This window comes from Blennius ocellaris, assembly GCF_963422515.1.
Source record: "Blennius ocellaris genome assembly, chromosome: 11".
Classification (NCBI taxonomy): Eukaryota; Metazoa; Chordata; class Actinopteri; order Blenniiformes; family Blenniidae; genus Blennius; species Blennius ocellaris.
The window spans coordinates 8,092,504-8,111,663 of record NC_137660.1 but is presented as its reverse complement, the minus strand read 5'-3'; the positions used below and the strand labels follow the sequence as shown (position 1 = coordinate 8,111,663).

General features: G+C 46.2%; 1 protein-coding gene across 2 annotated transcripts; it reads left to right on the top strand.

The window, feature by feature from the left end:
• sin3aa (SIN3 transcription regulator family member Aa) lies at positions 1-17,001 on the top strand. 2 transcript variants are annotated; one of them, XM_080505195.1, is made up of 21 exons: positions 1-52; positions 5,421-5,637; positions 5,984-6,163; positions 7,295-7,401; positions 7,715-8,009; positions 8,096-8,344; positions 8,466-8,618; positions 8,812-8,964; positions 9,091-9,180; positions 9,628-9,746; positions 9,829-10,039; positions 10,149-10,265; positions 10,358-10,596; positions 10,788-10,971; positions 11,610-12,201; positions 12,442-12,611; positions 12,705-12,878; positions 14,584-14,676; positions 14,859-14,953; positions 15,077-15,269; positions 16,770-17,001. In XM_080505195.1, the coding sequence occupies exons 2-21, from the start codon at positions 5,452-5,454 to the stop codon at positions 16,998-17,000; spliced, it is 3,831 nt and encodes a 1,276-aa protein (XP_080361321.1). In that variant the 5' UTR covers positions 1-52; positions 5,421-5,451; the 3' UTR covers position 17,001. The 2 variants fall into 2 exon arrangements, with proteins under 2 accessions (XP_080361321.1, XP_080361322.1); XM_080505196.1 differs by having other exon boundaries at positions 23-52; positions 9,094-9,180.
• The last annotated feature ends 2,159 nt before the right edge of the window (positions 17,002-19,160 follow it).

Sequence of the window (19,160 nt, the reverse complement as noted above, 5' to 3'; positions counted from 1 at the left end):
TCCAACTATTTTGTTACAAACACGAATCCGGAGTAAGGAGTCTTTTTCCTGGGTATGTAACAGCTGTTTAAACTATATAATATAAAGACTATTGCTGCTAGAATATGCGGGCTGTGGTGAGAAACGAATCGGTGCGCGCTTTGTGCTTAGTCGCGCCTTTTGTGTGCGCTTTCATGAATTGGAGCGGGGCTTTTTTTCTATGCTCGTAAATAGGCAGAAACATAACGTGGTAGATGAGGGGGGGGGGGTGAAAATCTGCAGGATGTCATCATGTCGGCTGGTAAACAGTCTCCCCGGGCTGTGCGGCGCTGATCGCAGGCATCCCGCTGCCTTGCAAGTGGGAACATTCGGTCTGCAGCGTTGTGTTGAGCGCGTAACGCTTGTTTGCAAATGTATCTGTAGGGGGAGGGAGTTGTTGTGGTGAGGCAGGTTAGACATTTTACTCCCGACTGTTCAAGTAAACAAAGAATAGGATTTGTGTGGATAACCCCGCCGTCGTCCTCTCTGCTCGGAGGGCTGAAATGTGGCTGCCGTGTGGTGTTTTGTGTTGTTTTGTGTTGTTTTGGTTTTATTTTTCCGGGATGGTGGAGCGAGAGGCGGAGAGAATGGCGTGGCTCCGATGTTTCCACACGGCCGTAGTTCCCGTTTGGTTTGACTTTGGCATTGTTTAGTAAGGGCAGCCGGATCGGGCTCCAGAAGCCTCGGCAGAACCTTCCCGGTACCCTCCCCCGCCTGCAGGCCGCCCTCTCTCTCCCCGCGTCCGCCGGAGGATCCGTCTTCGGTGCCGCGGACTCTTTTGTTTGGAGTCCGCAAGCCAGCGTCGACCGACGCACGGTGCAAAAAGGGGGCGAGGTGATCCTCCGAGCTCCGCTTGGACAGAAGGGGGTGTCTCCTCAGCCCCGCAGTGCGTTGGGTTGCGATGCTTTTTTTTATGCGCGAAACTTGACTTTCCCTTTATTGGCTCTTTCGTTGAATAAAAACCGGGGGCGTCGTTTGGTGGGCAAACGCTGTTTTCGATCAGCTTTTATGAATATGCATGCATTCGTGTAAGGGGGAAACCAGTCGGGATCGTGGAACACCGTGTGTGTGTGTATGTGTGTGGTGCAGCCTACGGTCGCTGCTGAGTCCTCCCTGCCTGGGCTGGAAGGAGGAATCCCGGGCTGGTGTTGCAGCTCCGCCTGTCGTGGGCGATGGTTTATTTTGGAAGTTCCACCTTTTGGGGATTTGTAATGGCGATCCTGCAGGATGATTGGCTGCCATGTCCTTCTTAACACATCCAGGGGGAGGGGAGCACCAGTGCAAAGGCAGGGTCCAGCCCACCGAGTCACGTGTCACCAAAAACCCAGGAAGTACCTAATGATGTGGATTCGGTGGAAGGAGGGGGTGCTCGCTTATCTCGAATGGGAGCCTGCAGAGTCTTGAACATGTTGGAAAAATCCATTGGTAAAACCACAAACTAAACTTTCAGGAGAGTGTTTTGGAATGTGCACCACCTGAGTGCAGGTCAGGTCACTTCTCTTGACATGGGTAGAAGTTCAGTAAATATGAAACTAAACTTTATACGCAGTCATTCCATTAATGAAAAAGCCCATCTGTCGCCTTTACAAGAGGAATCTTTCAGCCCGCTTGGTAAATCAACTTCATGGAAATAAGAACAGTTATGTAAAAATGGATATGCAACTATACTACATTACAAAGCTGGTCTGTTAAGAAACTGTGCAAAAAAGCTTCCCCACATTACCAAAACATTTTTTTCTATTTAACCTAACATGCTTATGTTCGACTTTAATCAAATGACTTAACTGTCTTCTGTCATGCATTGTTTAAAGAAATTTATTTTGCAAAGAGTGCACACATAAAATCAAAAATATAGTACCTGGTTCTGGACGGTTGTGTCTTACACTTTGTAGGTGCTGTAGTCCTGTAGTTTGTTTTGGTCACTATAAAGTTCATCTTTTTATACATGCAGAACTCTACACAAATACAAAGAGGCAGATTTACTATGTGGATAACTTGAAGAAGTTTGGGATTTGATATGTAGCCTGTTGCATATTTTATACTATTTCAAAAACTTAGTTTCTATTTGTTATTTTTACAGAAACCCAGATGCTGATACTTGCACTATTACCTGTAGTGCATATAGAGCAAATATGTGCTGTCGTGAATGCAGAACATAAAAAAAAACAAAGCTGTGGTTTACATTTTGTAAGTGGATAATATTTATTCAATAAACTTGGCATGAACAGACATACAACATTGGATTATGACCAGAATGTACTGCTACATCATTACCACACTTAAACTTGTATACCTTCTTGTTGTTTTGCTTGCAATCCCCCCGGCCTGCAGTATAGATATAACATACAAATCCCTTGAAGAAAAACATGTAAAACATTCAGTACTATAGTATTTACCAACACGTTTGGACATTACTTGCGAATGAATAAAACAATCTGGAATATACACGGAGGAAAATATTGCAGACTCAAAGCCATTTGGTGGAGTCTGCAAAACAAAACAAAAAAAGACAGTGTCCATCGATATTGAGCTTTGACTTTGACAAAACGGCAGGAGAATGTTGAACTTTGCTGTTCCACCTCCTGCTCATGATGCGGGCTGGGGACCCAGCTCGGCATTGTGGCGCTCTCAGTCAAGTCAAACTGGGCGTGCTTGGCAACTGCGCGATAAACCCTTGATTGACAGCGGAAATGTGCAATCAGATCTATCGCCCCGCCCCTTTGCGAAACCTCCGCGCAAACCCACCAATGGCGTCTCGCTGGGGGCGGCGCCATCTTCAGAAACCCCACCTCCCTATAGAGCTACCCATCGGAGATTGTTTTCCTCTCTCGGATAGATTTTCACTTTGTAGCCGTTAAATTGTTTATTTTAATTCACCTTCTACAAATAAGTTGATAGCCAGACCAACGTTGCTTTGGAGCCTTTTGCAATCGGAAGTGTAGCGGCCAGCCCACGAATAACGGATTATCAAATCATCTGCGAACTTCTGCTGGCTATTTGGGAGAGGGGTGAGTTCAGCTGGATTCATTCAGTGAGCTAACGTGGCTAACTACGGTTAGCAGTGGAGTAAACTAAACTGGGGGGGTCCGCACCCCTTCACCCATTAGAAAGCTCCAACGGAACCGTGCGTAGAAGGTGTTTCGGTAATACGGTTCCGGATGGTCAATGGGTCGCCGCTAATGCTTCCCTTCCAGCCCCGGACGCTGCTCGGGGTCGGGCTGCCCATGTTGTTTACATTAGCTAGCAAGCTAACTGGCAGCTCGACAAAACAAGTTCCGGGCGAAGTTATTAAAATAAACACGGTGGAATCCTCCGTGCATGGAGGGTGGCGGGGCGGCGTGCCGTCCCGCCACTTTCCACGCTCACCTGGTGGGAATGGAGAGTGTTCAGCTGGAGTCCTGCGCCACGCTCCAAATGGCGGGCGTGGGGGGGAAGCGCCGTGCTGTAACTCGAGGTCGGTGCTTCTGTTGCTAGGCCACAGACTGTATGTCGAGTCGCGGTCCTCGGCTCTTTAGCATGCGGCGGACATAGCCGCGTCCGCCCGGAGGCGCCTCTAACGTTACTGCACCGGGCATGGACGGCTGGTCTATAAATACCCCGGCCCGGCTCTCCGCGGACTGTTTCGGAGCGGGGGGTTGCTGCTCGGTGGAGCTCCGGTGTCAGTGGAGGAGGCGTTAGTAACACACGGGCAGTGCAGTTTGGCATTGTGACGCTTTCGGACTTTGAGATGTAATTGTTTTTTGTTTTTTTTTTAGGGGAGGGGGTCTTAGCTTTTACGTGTCCGTTCATTTCACGCGGAGCCGCTGCTGCCTCCGTCTCGAGGAAGTTGTGAATGGTAGACGGGCTCCCACGTTCCCACAGCACCTGTTTGTTGCGCCGCTGACGTAGAGCGGCGGCGTCTGATTGGCTGCGCGCGGAGCCTGTGAGTTTTATACATTCACAGAGCCTCTGCAGTGGAGGGCATTGCAAATGCAATCAGAGGGAAACTGTAGCACCCTGTGCAGCAAGGCATTGCATCTATATCGATACTAAAGTCTGCTTCACATAGATGGTTTGACTCCTCGTCTTGTTTTGTTTTGGGGTTTTCTATCTTTCACAGCACTAATACATTTCGACATTAGCAAAAGTTGTAAGGGAGGGAAAACTCATTTTCTACCCGGAAAGAATTTCCAAACTTTGGAAAGAAAGACAACAATAAGTAAAAGTGTCAAAAATACACACACACCCCACAATTTGTCTTGCAAATTGGCTCGGTTGGTAGAGTGTCTTCTCTCAACTGGAATGTTGTAGTTTGATTCCCAACTTCCCCGTGTTGAAGTGTCCTTAAGCAAGACTCTGAACTGCAAACTGCTCCCAATGGATGGATTGAGTGCCTTGCAAGGCAGATGCCTCCATTGGAGCTTCAATGTGAACAGTTTAAAGCACTTTGGGGTATTGTTCAAGCAGTGGGAAAGTGCTATATATGTGAACTCATTTGACTTCACCTACATTTGGTATGCTTACAGCCTAATGTCGGCTGCTAAATAAGCTCCTGTCTCCACATTTACCCATCCTATGTGTACGATGAGGGGCAGCCACATTGCTGCGTTCCGGGTCAAGGGTCATGCTCAGGCTGCCACAGTGGTGACCTGTCCGCTGTGGGAAGCAAGCCTGTGAGCTCCAAATCCCAAGTCTGCTTCTCTAACCTCTGGGCCACCACCGACTCAAATTTGAATATTTTTTCCCTTTCTATAATTTTCATAACATGACCCCTAGATGCATCCACCCAGTTTAATGGTTGTAATCAACTGTTTCTTGTATTTGTGCTCAATTAAATGCAGGATTCTGTGAACCTTTTTTAAAAAAAATAAATCTAAATGGTCTTTTATGTCATCCACACCTCGTTAGCAATTCTCTCTGTGTGTGTGCACTGCTAAGTCTGAAGGCATATCTGTTGTATATACGGTTCAGGGCTTGGCATTGTGGGTGAGGTTCAAATAAAAATGTAATCAGACACCCGAATCCAGTCCACAAGGGTGCTCACAAAAAAGACTTCACTTAAAATATCACATGTAATAAAACTGACACGCGTGATCCCCTGACAATAAATCACCAAGGTCCTGTGTGGAGGACCTCTGTTAACTCTTTGGCTTCTCTGTGCTGCTAAAAGCTTTGGATGTTTTATCAGCTGCGCAGACAGGGACCACACACTCACGTTCTGCCTCAGCCAAACAACAAAAGTGGCGAGCTGGCACTGTGTGTATCCATAAATTAACAGCAGGAGTTGTAAAGAATTATTGCCATATGTTCTTGGACAAATTACTGAATGAAATCGAGAGGCAGGTTTAATCGATCTGGCTGCCCTTTTGACGGAGGTCTGCCACAGTGTGGAATGACGCCCATATGCTGCTCTCTGTTTGCAGGTCTCACAGCTCTCACGAGTATGAGTTCATAATGAAGCGTCGTCTGGAGGATCAGGAAACGGTTTTTGCGTCCCAGCAGCGGCGCCTCGCTGGCAACGCTGAGGCTTTCCAGCATCGTGTCCTGGCCCCGGCTCCAGCACCCGCTGTGTATGAAGCCGTCTCGGATAACATGCAGCCCACAGCAGGCGTCCAGTACTCCGTCCCACAAGGATACCAGGTACACCCCGCTCACCCACACTGTTCATTCACTTCAGGTGTGTTTGAAAGCACTTGAGGGTAAAGAGTTAAAAGTCAGCTGTGCGTATTCACTTTGTTCTCCAACTCAGGTTTTCATTCTCACCCCTGGTAGTCGCTGCCTGTCAGATACAATGAATGAATCAAGTTTTTGCCTGTATCAGCATATCCTACTTTTTTTTTTTATGAAGATGGATTTCTGTGCACTCATTTTATACGGCAATTCCTCTTTTTATGACAAGGTCACAGTGCCAGCTGTCAGATCACTTTTCAACTCGACTTTTTACTGTTCGCCGCCATTTTAATGAAGCTTCTCTCTGCTTTCCCAGGTCCCCACGGTCGCCCAGAACAGTGGCGGGCACGGGCACACCCCCAGCCAGGCCGTCCATGGCGGGTCCCACCACCACACCCCAGCAGTCCAGTCCCATGGGCCCTCGGTGATGCCCGGCCACGGTCACACTGCTGCTCCTCAGGCCACCGCACAGGGCCAACAGTTTCAGAGGCTTAAGGTTTGTCAGCACTCATTGAAGAACTTGTAATCCGAAGATTTTATCAATTTATTCCAGGCTATTTTTGTTGCTATTTTTACTTGCAAGATTATTTTAATCTTTCTCAAACATGTATGTGTTTACACATGTTCTTAAACTGCATATGGGTCTTTTTTCACAGTTAAGTAGGGCTGTGACTGATTTTAGATCAGTTTAGTGAAACACCTTAGATCAAGAATGTCAAACTCATTTCTGCTCATGAAGGGCATCTCCACATAAAGCCCAATTTGATCTCGAATGAGTTGGATTAATAATTGCAAAAATAATCATAACTCTGAATGCTTTATATTTGTTGTAGTGCAAAATCCATTTTCAACATCATGTTTTTTATCAAACTTGAAAAAGTTGAAAGAAGATTCAAGAATTCAGTGAAAAGTCACATGTTTCTTCTTTCAGTTTAAATGTGACTACCTGCAACCCTCTGGTGCGATGTTTTTATATATTTCACACCCCTGACTTAGATCAGTGTAAAACTACAAAAGTCATTTTTGAAATGTTTTAGTATTCATTTGGTCATTGTATTATTGTATCACTTTTATTTTGAAACTGCCACTCTTATTTGGTGAGAGGAAAAGTAGGCGGGGCATCCAACAGGTGGAAGACTTTAAATACTCACTATAGTTTCCTCTTCCTTTTTTTTTTTTCTTAACCCATTTCAACCTCACTGCTGCCTTGTTTGAATGTTTTTACTCCACTTCTGTTTTTAGGTTCCAGGGAACGGTTTTAAATGTGTTCAATGTGACAGTTTTTGACGTTTTTTCACCCTTTTGTGGTTATGTTTGATCGGTTTAATCATGGAAGAGCTGCTGTGGATGCCAGGGGCTTTGTTTAATCACTCCTGGGTGATCACATTTTCATTATTTCTGCTACTTTTGCTTGTCTCATCAAAACGAGCTGCCAGTATAAATAGCCATGCAGATAATTTACTATGAAAACACATGGGGGAGTTGTGAAGTTTATTGAGATAGCAGACGAGCTCCTGTTTGTTTGGTCTCACGGTCAGGATGCTTTTTAAAACCACAATAAGAACACAGCTGCACAAAGTGAACAGATTGTTAAATTATATTGACTTCTGAAATCTTTGTCCCCAAGGTGGAAGATGCTTTGTCCTACTTGGATCAAGTGAAACTGCAGTTTGGAAACCAGCCTCAGGTGTACAACGACTTTTTAGATATAATGAAAGAGTTCAAGTCCCAAAGGTGAGCCAGTTTTATGCAAACTTTGTATTTCCAAGTGTTTTATTATTTGTGTATTTGCACTTTATCCATTTTTGCTCACATTTGTCTCTCCAGTGATTCATGCTGTACACTTTTTGTATTTGTAGTTTGTGTGTTTTTGCCTGCAAGAGCTGAAGTATGAACTTTAAACTACAAAACCCTCTCAGCACTTTGTTCATTGTAGGACTCGGTGTTAGTTAATCAGAATGATTCTCCCACAGTTGTTTTCTTCTCTGAGCTGAGTGAAACGTTTCCTGCTTTAACTGAGTCACCTTCTCCCTGTTGTCGTTTCCAGTATTGACACTCCGGGGGTCATCAGCAGAGTGTCGCAGCTCTTCAAAGGTCATCCTGACCTCATCATGGGTTTTAACACTTTTTTGCCTCCGGGGTACAAGATCGAGGTCCAGACCAATGATCTTGTCAACGTGACGACGCCCGGTCAGATCCACCACATCACCCCGCATGGCATTTCGGTGCAGAACATCCCCATAACGGGGCCGCCCACCCCACATCCGCCCCCGGCCCCCACTGCTGCGACCACCAGCGCCCCACCTCCTCCCACCCAGCCCACCCCTGCCAAGATGAGCAAGGTGAGAAGCGAGTGCCGGACCGAGAGCTCACCGACGGATCGTGCTGTGTCCAATGTATGTAAATGTGAACTCTCAATCTTTTCCAGCCTCTTCAGCCTCAGGCATTGACACCGAGCAGCCAGAGCAATCCGTCCATCCCCGTGTACACCTCCCCCCGCTCCCCGCCCATGCAGCTCCACCCGCCCCTCGGCGGGAACTCCACGGGGCCGCCCATGCAGAACAACCAGCCCGTGGAGTTCAACCATGCCATCAACTACGTCAACAAGATCAAGAATCGCTTCCAAGGCCAGCCTGACATCTACAAAGCCTTCCTGGAGATCCTCCACACGTACCAGGTCAGCGCCGCCAACAGAAGCGTGCACAGGGACACTTTCTGGTGTGGTTTTGTTACTGCAGTGCTTGTCTGGAAAATAATCAACAGGTGATGATATGTACGAATATGCTTGTCCTCTGCAGAAGGAGCAGCGTAATGCTAAGGAAGCTGGAGGCAACTACACACCAGCCCTGACGGAGCAGGAGGTGTATGCTCAGGTGGCGCGGCTCTTCAAGAACCAAGAGGACCTGCTCTCAGAGTTTGGGCAATTTCTCCCCGATGCCAACAGCTCGGTGGTGAGAACAGACTCAAAACGATCACCGTCTTAAGTTTTCCCACCGGAAACCAGCGTCTCAAACTACCAGAAATGTGCAGTGTGACTGGATACGAGTAGTGATCCACTCCGTTGTGTTGTCGGTACAGTTTTACCAGTAGTTGTTCTGTATGTTTCTATTGACCCGACTCTGTTTTCTGCACCTACTCCCGCAGCTGTTGAATAAGACCACGGCGGAGAAGGCCGAGTCCGTACGAAATGACCATGGTGGCACTGCCAAAAAGCTGCAGCTCAACAACAAACAGAGGCCCAATCAGAACGGCTGCCAGATCCGCCGGCATCCCACCCCAGGGACACCTCCCATCAAGGTACACACACATGACTGAATTTACCCGTCCTGGCTGCCTTTTCATTTAGGTCCACGATGTCTTCCAGCTGCTGGTGTAATTATTGTACCTGTGTGCCTTTTTTTTGCTGTTGCGGTAATGTTACAGAAGAAGCCGAAGTTACTGACTTTGAAAGATTCCTCGGTGGCAGAGGCCAGCAAGCATGGGGTCGGCACAGAAGCTCTGTTCTTTGATAAGGTGAGTTAACTTCTTTTTTTTTTTTTTAAGGCTTGCCGTCAGCGTTCCCGCACGATGTTAACATAGCTACATTTCCTAAATGTTACATGCAAGATAAGTAATGAGATACTTCTGAAAAACCTTCATCCAACTATTGCCCAAAGAACAGATGTTGTCACGTCTTCATTACAAGTAAAGCACTTTTGTATTGAAAGATAAGCTAATTATGCATATGGAGAGGCTTCATCTCAAATCAGTTGGGTTAAAAGTGCATCAAATATTTAATCAAGTAATTATTGACAGAATTAAGACATCTCTATTTAAAAAAAAAAAAAAAAAAAAAATCGGACCCAGTTTAATTGACTGGATATTTAATGTAACGGATGCAATGAAACATTAATCCAACAACAGTCTGAATGCTCTTAATGTATTGCTATCCTTTTTATATTTTAATTATATTTATTGTAGGTACGTAAAGCCTTGCGAAGTGCAGAGGCCTATGACAACTTCCTGCGCTGCCTGGTCATCTTTAACCAAGAGGTGATCTCCAGGGCTGAGCTGGTGCAGTTGGTGCTGCCCTTTTTAGGGTGAGTGACTTCATGAGCGGGACTCTTTCTGCTGATAAAACCGTGCCTCGTTGTTTATATCTGCTTTGACTGTGTCGTATAGGAAATTCCCCGAACTGTTCAACTGGTTCAAAAACTTCCTGGGATATCGCGAAATGTCCCACATTGAAACGTACCCCAAGGAGCGGGCCACCGAGGGCATCGCCATGGAGATCGACTATGCTTCCTGTAAGAGACTAGGATCCAGCTACAGAGCGCTGCCAAAAAGCTACCAGCAGCCCAAGTGCACGGGGAGAACTCCACTCTGTAAAGAGGTGAGAGACGAAATGACCTCGAGCGTGCAGGAAAGATACGAGGGGAGTCGTGTTGTATAGAAGGTGCACAGCTTCAGTGTGGCTCATTAGTCATTCCTGAATCCTCCAGGTCTTAAATGACACCTGGGTCTCCTTCCCGTCCTGGTCTGAAGACTCCACGTTCGTCAGCTCCAAGAAGACTCAGTACGAAGAGCATATCTACAGGTGTGAGGATGAGAGATTTGAGGTAAGACAAACTGAAATCGATACAACAGTCTGGTCTGGAGCTCGGAAGATGGCATTTACATTTTTTAAATTTTTTTTCCTTTCACCACACAGTTGGATGTTGTGCTGGAGACGAACCTGGCCACGATCAGAGTCCTGGAGTCGGTACAGCGGAAGTTGTCCCGCATGTCTGCGGAGGAGCAGGCCAAGTTCCGCTTGGACAACACGCTGGGGGGGTCCTCGGAGGTCATTCACCGCAAAGCCATCCAGAGGATATATGGAGACAAAGCCCCCGACATCCTCGATGGCCTGAAGAAGAATCCTGCCGTTTCTGTGCCCATCGTGTTAAAAAGGTAAAACACTGACTTGGTCCATTTGTGTCACCAATTGTCTTATTCATGTTTTTGGACTGTGGGTGGGAACTGAAGGACATTGGGGGGGAAAACCCCCAAAGCACATACGGGGAGAACATGCAACATCCAGCCCGAACTCGTCTTAAGTTGTAGAAGAAAGTCATTAAACGTCACCTGCTCTTCTGAAACAGGTTAAAGACGAAGGAGGAGGAGTGGCGGGAAGCCCAGCGAGGCTTCAACAAGATCTGGAGGGAGCAGAACGAGAAGTATTACCTCAAGTCTCTCGACCACCAGGGCATCAACTTCAAACAGAACGACACCAAAGTGCTCCGATCCAAGTCCCTGCTGAATGAAATCGAAAGCATTTACGACGAGGTACTCTTACCTTGGTGGCCATTTTAATCTATTTTAAATTTGGACGTTCGTATCGGTTTCTTCAGTCGTTTGAAAGTGTAACCACAACCTGACTAATATGTTCAGGTGTCAAGTTCTTTTGTTTACCAAGGCTCTCGGCTGTCTCCTGTAGAGCGCCCCCTGCTGCCAAACATGCTGCTTTTTTTTTGGTTTAGAAGCCTCATGATGGGAGCAAAATGTTGAAATGAATGCCTCGAATTATCTCCTTTTCTGAAGAGCAAAGTTTATCAGAAAGCAGCAAAAAAAGCCGAGCAAATGCAATAATTAGAGAAGAATATGTAAAAAGTTATGGTTATGACACATTTTTCACATTTTAGCTCCTAAATCCGTCCGATTTGTTGATATATTTCTGTCGAGTCAAACACTAGCAGTGAATAAAAGAAGAACCATTTAAATAATCTTTGTCCAGATTTACAGGTCTGCTGTAGAAATGTTTCATATGATACTTTACCTGACAATGTGCAGACATAAATTCACGTTCAAGTCTCCAGTGTTGACCTCATTTGAGCATTGGCAGAACTTTACAGCTTACGCCGCACTTTGAGATCCATCGGTGACCTGAAGGAGCTGCACTTCAATCCACCTGTCCCTCTTTACAGCGCCAGGAGCAGGCCTCTGAGGAGAACGCCAACCCGCTCGCGGGCCCCCACATGACGCTGGCTTACGAGGACAGCCAGATCTTGGAGGACGCCGCGGCGCTCATCATCCACCACGTGAAGCGGCAGACCAGCATTCAGAAGGAGGACAAGTACAAGATCAAACAGATCATCTACCACTTCGTCCCCGACATGCTCTTCTCCCAGCGGGGCGAGCTCTCGGACGTGGAGGAGGAGGAGGAGGAGGAGGAGGAAGAGGAGGAGGAGCTGGACCTGGAGGAAGGCGCCTCCAAGAAGCACAACGGCGTCCCCGGCAGCGGGAGCCCCTCCAAGTCCAAGCTGCTGTTCAGCAACACGGCGGCGCAGAAGCTGCGCGCCTGCGACGACGCCTACAACCTCTTCTACGTCAACAACAACTGGTACATCTTCCTGCGGCTGCACCAGACGCTGTGCTCGCGCCTGCTGCGGCTGTACGGGCAGGCGGAGCGGCAGATCGAAGAGGAGGTGCGAGAACGGGACTGGGAGAGGGAGGTGCTCGGACTCAAGAAGGAGAAGAACGACAATCCGGCCATCCAGCTGAGACTGAAGGAGCCGAGTGAGTGTCACAGTTATTCTCTTGACTTTACTTTCACCACTTCCAAGAGCTTACATCATATCAGATAACCGTGCTGAAGGCAGTGTGGCTCCACAGGCAATTAAAAAAAAAAAAAGAATTCTTGGTTTTGTCCTAAAGCTTTATTTAGAATTTAATGAGATGCCCATTTCTTGTATGACGTCTGACTGTAAAGTTTTACTTTCCACCGCTTCTCCTTCCAACGTTGTTTGTTCTCTCCAGTGGACATCGAGGTGGAAGATTACTACTCTGCCTTCTTGGAGATGGTTAAGAACTTGCTGGACGGTAATATGGAGGCTTCTCAATACGAGGACTCGCTGAGGGAAATGTTCACTATTCACGCTTACATCGCCTTCACCATGGACAAGCTCATCCAAAGCATCGTCCGGCAGGTAGGGTCCCGGCTGCAGATCGATGCGCGCCTGCATTGTTTCTTTAAGGGGCAGTAAATCAACAACGCCCTCCTCCTCCTTCTTCCCTTCCAGCTCCAACACATCGTGAGTGACGAGATCTGCGTGCAGGTAACAGACCTGTACCTGGCGGAGAGCCTGAACGGGGCCAGCGGAGGAGCCATGTCCACACAGTCTTCCAGGAGTTCCACAGAGGGAATCTACCAGAGGAAAGCAGAGCAGCTCATGTCCGATGAGAACTGCTTCAAGGTAAACGCCTGGCGGCTTTAGAGATATTAACGATTGTTAAGAGTTGACGCTTTTTGGAGTTTTGTACAACATGTAAATGAGTTCATTGAAGCCCCCCGGGAAAAGTTTAAATTCCATTCTTTGCTTTGTCCAGCTGAAATATATTAAGTGATTGTATCCGGTTACCTCTCACATCATCATGTTGGGAATTCCAAACTCATTCAGTTGGACAAACGGTGTTGTACCAGTTGATCACAACACTCTGGATGCATTCACAAAATATGCAAGCACAATTCCCCTAATAATCTGGGATGTTGTTTGAAATTTCAACCCAATATATAGGTTTATTTATTGTTTGCATGCCCATTTTGAGTTGGATATCAGCAATTTGTTTCCAAAGTACTTGGTCCAAAACATGTCGAAACCAGATTGTGTGGCGCTGCTTCCAGTTGCCTCTTGGAATTCACAACATTGAAAGTCAAAAATGTGAACGTGTCTACTTCCACAAGAGCAGAGTAACTTTATGCCGACATAAAACAGAACGGTCATAAGGGATGGGTGGAGCAGAGTCGCCCCCTCCCTCACAGTGCAGTGTGTATTGCATGCAGCAAATTGTAAGTTCTCATGCTCCGGCTGTGGCTCCATTCATTCCCGATCACAGTGTTGATTAGGCCGAGTGGGACTCTTGAAGCCCCACTCACGGTGTTACTTGCAAGCTCAAAGCTGATTGGCTGAAGCGAGTTTAGGCCCCACGTCATCACAAATGCCAGCTTATGCGCGACGAGAGCAAACGGATAAAAGTCCAAATCAATTGGGTCATTTATTTACTGGAAAAGCACCTCTGGTTGCAAACTGAGTGACCGGGGGACAAAAACTTTTAAATGATCTTGCATTAACTCAGTGAGAGTACATTAACTTGCTCATAGCCTAGCGTTGGAGATCCTGTCCTGCCATGCAAACGGTTGACCCGGGTTTGATTCTTGACCTCGTTTATTTTTGAGCAGCGATTCAATGCTCAGCCTTTTCACGGGATCGACGCCTATACGGTCGTCTGCATTTCTTTGGCATCCAGTGGGGTCACTAGACCTGAAATAAAACCTTGCCCCAGCAAGTATTTGCATGTCGAAACGCCACTGGCTGCGTACACAGAGCGTTGATGTTAACATGGCACACTGCATGCTGCCGCCTTGAAAATGAAATGTGTTTTACTGAAGCCGCCCTGGATCTACCGTCAGAATACCAATCTGAAGGTGAAGGGTCTTTGGTTACTTCAGCAACACGAAGCTGCTACGGACGTCCGAGGTCTGAGCTTGAAACGGGAAGCGGCGTCTGCTGTAAACGTGTGCATGGTGTCGGGTGAAGCGAACGCTTAATTCACTTTCAATCATTTTGAAAGACGGTTCAACCGGAGAAGGTCCAACTTGCTTACAATGAAAGCTGCAACAGATTGTGTTATTGTTTTGTTTGAAATCTATTCTGACCGTCAAATAATTGGCCTGTTTTTCTACTATGTTGTCGTTTCCAGCTCGATCTGCTGCTGTTTCCAATCAAATGCAGAGGTTCTTTTCTTCCCCGCTTTATCAGCGAGACTCTGAACGTTTCCAGCAGAAGAGTCACGAGACTTTCATCGAAAACCTGAGCCAGCAGCTCAGGCGTTCAACTTTCGGTGCCTCGCACGTTGTAATTAATTTCACGCTCACACTTGTTGTTTCGCCGCTTTCCCCAGGTGATGTTCTTGCGAAACCGAGGGCACGTGCAGCTGACGGTGGAGCTGCTCGACACCGAGGAGGAGAACTCCGACGAGCCCATGGAGGCAGAGGTGAGAGACTGTTAATGAGCCCCAAAGCCATCTGATCTAAAGTGTCTGCGCTGAGCCTTAGCCGTGTTTTCAAGCTGCTAATCGGAGCAGTGTTTTCTCATTCACGAGGACCAGCTGCTTGCACTGTGATCCTGTTTGTACATTTGCTTTTTTGTGTTAAACCTCTGTTTTGCCCTTGGCAGCGTTGGTCGGACTACGTTGGACGCTACTTGAACCCGGACTCCACCACTCCGGAGTTGAGGGAGCACCTCGCCCAGAAGCCCGTCTTTCTTCCCAGGTGAGTCGTCCCATCTGCTCGCCAAGCTTCGCGTTCCAGCACAGATCCAACTGACGGGGAAAAAATGACCCATAATCACTTTTTTTTTTTTTTTGTTTTGTTTCTAATCTACTTCTCCACCAGGAACTTGAGGCGAATCAGGAAGTACCAGAAAGGCCGCGAGCAGATGGACAAGGAGGCCTGCGAAGGCGGCAAGAAGTCCCTGGAGAAGGAGAAGATGGAGTGCATGTTCAAGCTCAACTCGTACAAGATGGTCTACGTCTTCAAGTCTGAGGACTACATGTATCGACGCACTGCCCTGCTGCGGGCTCATCAGGTACGTTCCTGGTCTCACTCGGCTCCAGCTCTCCATTTAGCGGATGTGTATTTAGAGTATTACTGCCACTTTAACAAACGAGTCTTGAGTTTGCCTCATATTGGCAAACGCTGTTCATTATGTTAAAGGAATAATCACCCAAAAATGGTGAAAGACATTTTTTGCTGATGGGGTTATCCATCCTTGAATGTTACATACAACAACACCACATTTACTGAAATGTATTTAAAGGAGAAAACACTTGACTGAATCAAGCCTGAAGAGTCCCTCCTCCTTGCTGCCACAAGATGGCAGTGTTGTTCCCTATCCTCAGCCTTATCCAGGGTTTACCTGCTCTGCAGCTTTCCTCCATAATTAAGTTGGGTTTTTTTCCCATAATTTTTTTTTTTTCCCCAGCATGCTGGACTTGAGCAGACCCCATTTGTGTAGCAATGAATCAACAAAAAGTCGCTCGACTGATGGCTTTATTTAACTTTAAGCTGGATATGTGTCAAACATGGCAACCTCAATTGGTCTCTTCCTCAGAAGTAACTATTGACACAGCAAGTCAAGTGAAGCCAAGCTCTCAGATTCAACACAGAGTTCATACAGCTCGAATTTGTATCAATACCAAGTTCAGACTTCATATATGTATGAAACATTTCTTTTTCAATAGATTTTTGTCATTTGAAATTTCAAAAATTGCTGATTAAATGTGGTTGCTTTGCATCTCGCGGGTCATTGTGCATTACACACATGAACCAGCTATTTTTAACCTGTTGTCATTATGCGTCATGAAGTTTTACTTCCCTGTTTCACCACAGTAGTATAATATTCCTTATGTCACATGCAACAGAAAACCATGTGTTGCTTGGTTATTCTAAAAAAAAAAAAAAAAAAAGAATAATTTAATTAAACTTTAAGCACCTAATTTTTGGCAAACTTTCTTCACTTAAATAACAGCTTGAATTGCTCATTATAAAAAAGAAATAAAAAAGACACGCACCAAAAGTACTAATGGTAATTCTAATGATAACAGAAATTAAACTTTTATACCAGGAAGAACCGGGGGTTCATTCAGATTGTGTGTGTCAGTTTGATTGGTGAAATATCCTTGTTTAAATCAACTAAATTTAATATATACACAATACAAATGCACAAATATTTCAATATTTATCAACCCCATCTGTTGATAGATATTTCTCCTTTGCAGCTAAATGTTCCCACGTTGGCTCTCATCCCATGGGTGTTCCAGTTTTAGTCACTTGATCGTGATACATTGGATCACTGCTGTTACAATGAAACATCTTTATTTAGTGTTTTGTTTCTTGAAGTGGACAAAATATTTTCAGATGTTAAACCGACATATTAATTTGTCTTTGATCATTTTGCTTTAATAAGGTAAATATCACAATTTAGTTGATTCCACTTGTGTAAGACTTTTTAATCGCACCCCTGTAGAAAAGTTCTTTGTGTCTCCCTGCATCAGTTGGATGACTCTTCTTTTTTCCCGTCCTTCAGTCTCACGAGCGGGTGAGCACGCGGCTGCACAAACGCTTCCAGGCTTGGGTGGATTCGTGGGCCAAGGAGCACGTCAACCGCGACATGAACGCCGAGACCAACAAGTGGCTGATGGGCGAGGGCCGCGACGGCCTGCTGCCCTGCACCACCACCCGCAACCCCGAGGTCCTCCACTTCATGAACATCAACAAGTACCGCGTGAAGTACGGCCCGCCCAGCAAGGCGCCGTAGCAGGGAGACGGACGGACTCCTTTGGGGGAGGGAGGGAGGGAGGGTCTCAACTTGTCACAGGTCAGGAGTAGAGGTGGGGTTAGACGTGTTTTTAAGGCCGACATGGGAGCACAATTAAGCTAGCTTCCCTGTACGTTGCACCCGGGGCGGCAGGATTACTGATTTTTTACCAGCGTTTTTAGCTGGGCCCCATTTCTTTGGCAGGGCCTTCCAGTGCCAAAACTTAGGAATGGTCTTGTTCCGGTCGCAGACCTGAGCTCTTACCAGCAATCAGAGCCACGCCACAAACTTCCTCAAGCCGTTGTTCGTTGTCGTCTTTTTGTTTTCTTTTTTTTGCCCCCACCCACCCCCCCCCCAAAAAAAAAGTCTCGACGGGATTTGGCGACTCACATGGCAAGTCTGTTTTAAAAAAGAAAAAAAAGAGTGGTGATTTTTGTACTATCTAACAACCGCAGCTTGAGTTCAGCTTTCCACCAGGCGTCTGGCCCGAAGCCATCAGGGTGAGATGAACCGTGCAGGGATTCCTTTGTGACAGTGTTATTCTCTAGAACAATATGATGGACAAGTGCACTTATTTTAGGAGGGGTGGGGGGTGGGGGTGTTTCAGGACCTCTGGTTTGACGGTTTTGGGACGGGAGCTCAGCGAGGGTCTGACAAGACCTGGTTCAGACATTCCTGCGTTGCGGCCAAATCGCAATCATCGATCTTCACTAGACGGAAACGAGGGTTACACTTCCTTTTTTTTTCTTTTTTTTTTTTTTACCCCCCCCCCCCCTCAAACCCACATGGCAGCATTATTAGAAACTGTGCCTGAGTCCCAAACTGTATTGTCGGGTTTCGAGAAGAAAACACTGTTGGATCTAATGTAAAAAGCAAAAGCCTCACAACACTGTTTGGTCTCAGACTGTAAAATTGTATAGCTTGTGAATGTCAGATACTGACATGTATTCCAGTGTATGTGTTGTGTATATATATTATATATAGTTCTATTAACACACACAATCCTCGCCGCCCTGGGAGTCAACCTTTTTAAGATGCCCTCCGCCAATACACCAGCTTGTACACACACACACACACACACACACACACACACACATACACATGAACACACAGCCGTGTACGTCTCGTTCTGGGAAGACTGTCCACAAAGCCGCTCATGTAAATACACTGTACATAGTCTCAGACTTTTTATGACGGATCTGTGTTGTTGTGCTAGTAATACTTTCCAAGCTTACTGTGGACTTTAGTGATAAATGGCTCAAATTAGTATGTATATGAAAAAGACAAGTGCAAGACCATTTATTACCGTTTTTACCAAAGGGAGTTGATTATATAAAAAAGAAAAGAAAAAAAAAAAAACCCAAGAAAGAAATAGCTGTTTTTGCCCCCTTTGTGTTCCCTTTATGTGTTTTGCCTTTTTAATTTCTGTAGTAAAACCGTTTGGGAGGGAGCGCGGACTAGAATTGTATCCAGGCCTTTCAGTTTTTATATAGGGAGACTTTTCTGAATGTGACATTTGGGTTTGTTGGGTAAAGAAACACTGCCCCCCCCCTGCGCGTCCACTCCCCATACACACACAATCCACCCACCACACGCCCCCCTCCTTGACACACGACTCCATCCATGGTGGATGGTGGATGGATTTCACTACAGCTTCACTCACTTCCCTTCTCTGGATAGATTTCTGCTGCAGACTTCGAATTCCTACCTCCCCTCCCGCCACTACTACACACACACACACACACACACTCATACACATTACACACACCATATTTTTGATAAAGGAAGAAGTCACATGAGCATGTCTTTAGTCCCTTTATTTAGACATTATTTAAAGTAATAATAAAAACATTTGTAGCCTACGGAGCTCTTCGTGGAGTCGAGTGATTCATTTGTCGTCTTTGTCCGTTGGCTCGCTGCTCATTATTTCAACAACACGATGTTTTATTGTCCCTTCAGGGGGAGGTGGAAGTCGAGAAACTTGAATTATTGCAATTTGTAAATAAGAAAGTTTGACGGTTTATTAGTTTGTCATCACAAACGCGTTTGAAACAGTACACAAGTCAACAAGAGGAATCCTCACAGCAAAACTGAACAAAAATATGAATCGAATTAAAACCTAGCTTATCACATGTGATGGCAAAGTTTTATAGTTGACAA

What these genes read in the sequence shown, in the direction of transcription:
- sin3aa (XM_080505195.1), top strand. Translation starts at nt 5,452, where the DNA reads ATGAAGCGTCGTCTGGAGGATCAGGAAACGGTTTTTGCGTCCCAGCAG. An exon ending in CAGGGACACCTCCCATCAAG is followed by an intron (nt 8,965 to 9,090) that starts GTACACACACAT and finishes GTAATGTTACAG; the next exon opens with AAGAAGCCGAAGTTACTGAC. An exon ending in TTGGTGCTGCCCTTTTTAGG is followed by an intron (nt 9,747 to 9,828) that starts GTGAGTGACTTC and finishes TGTGTCGTATAG; the next exon opens with GAAATTCCCCGAACTGTTCA.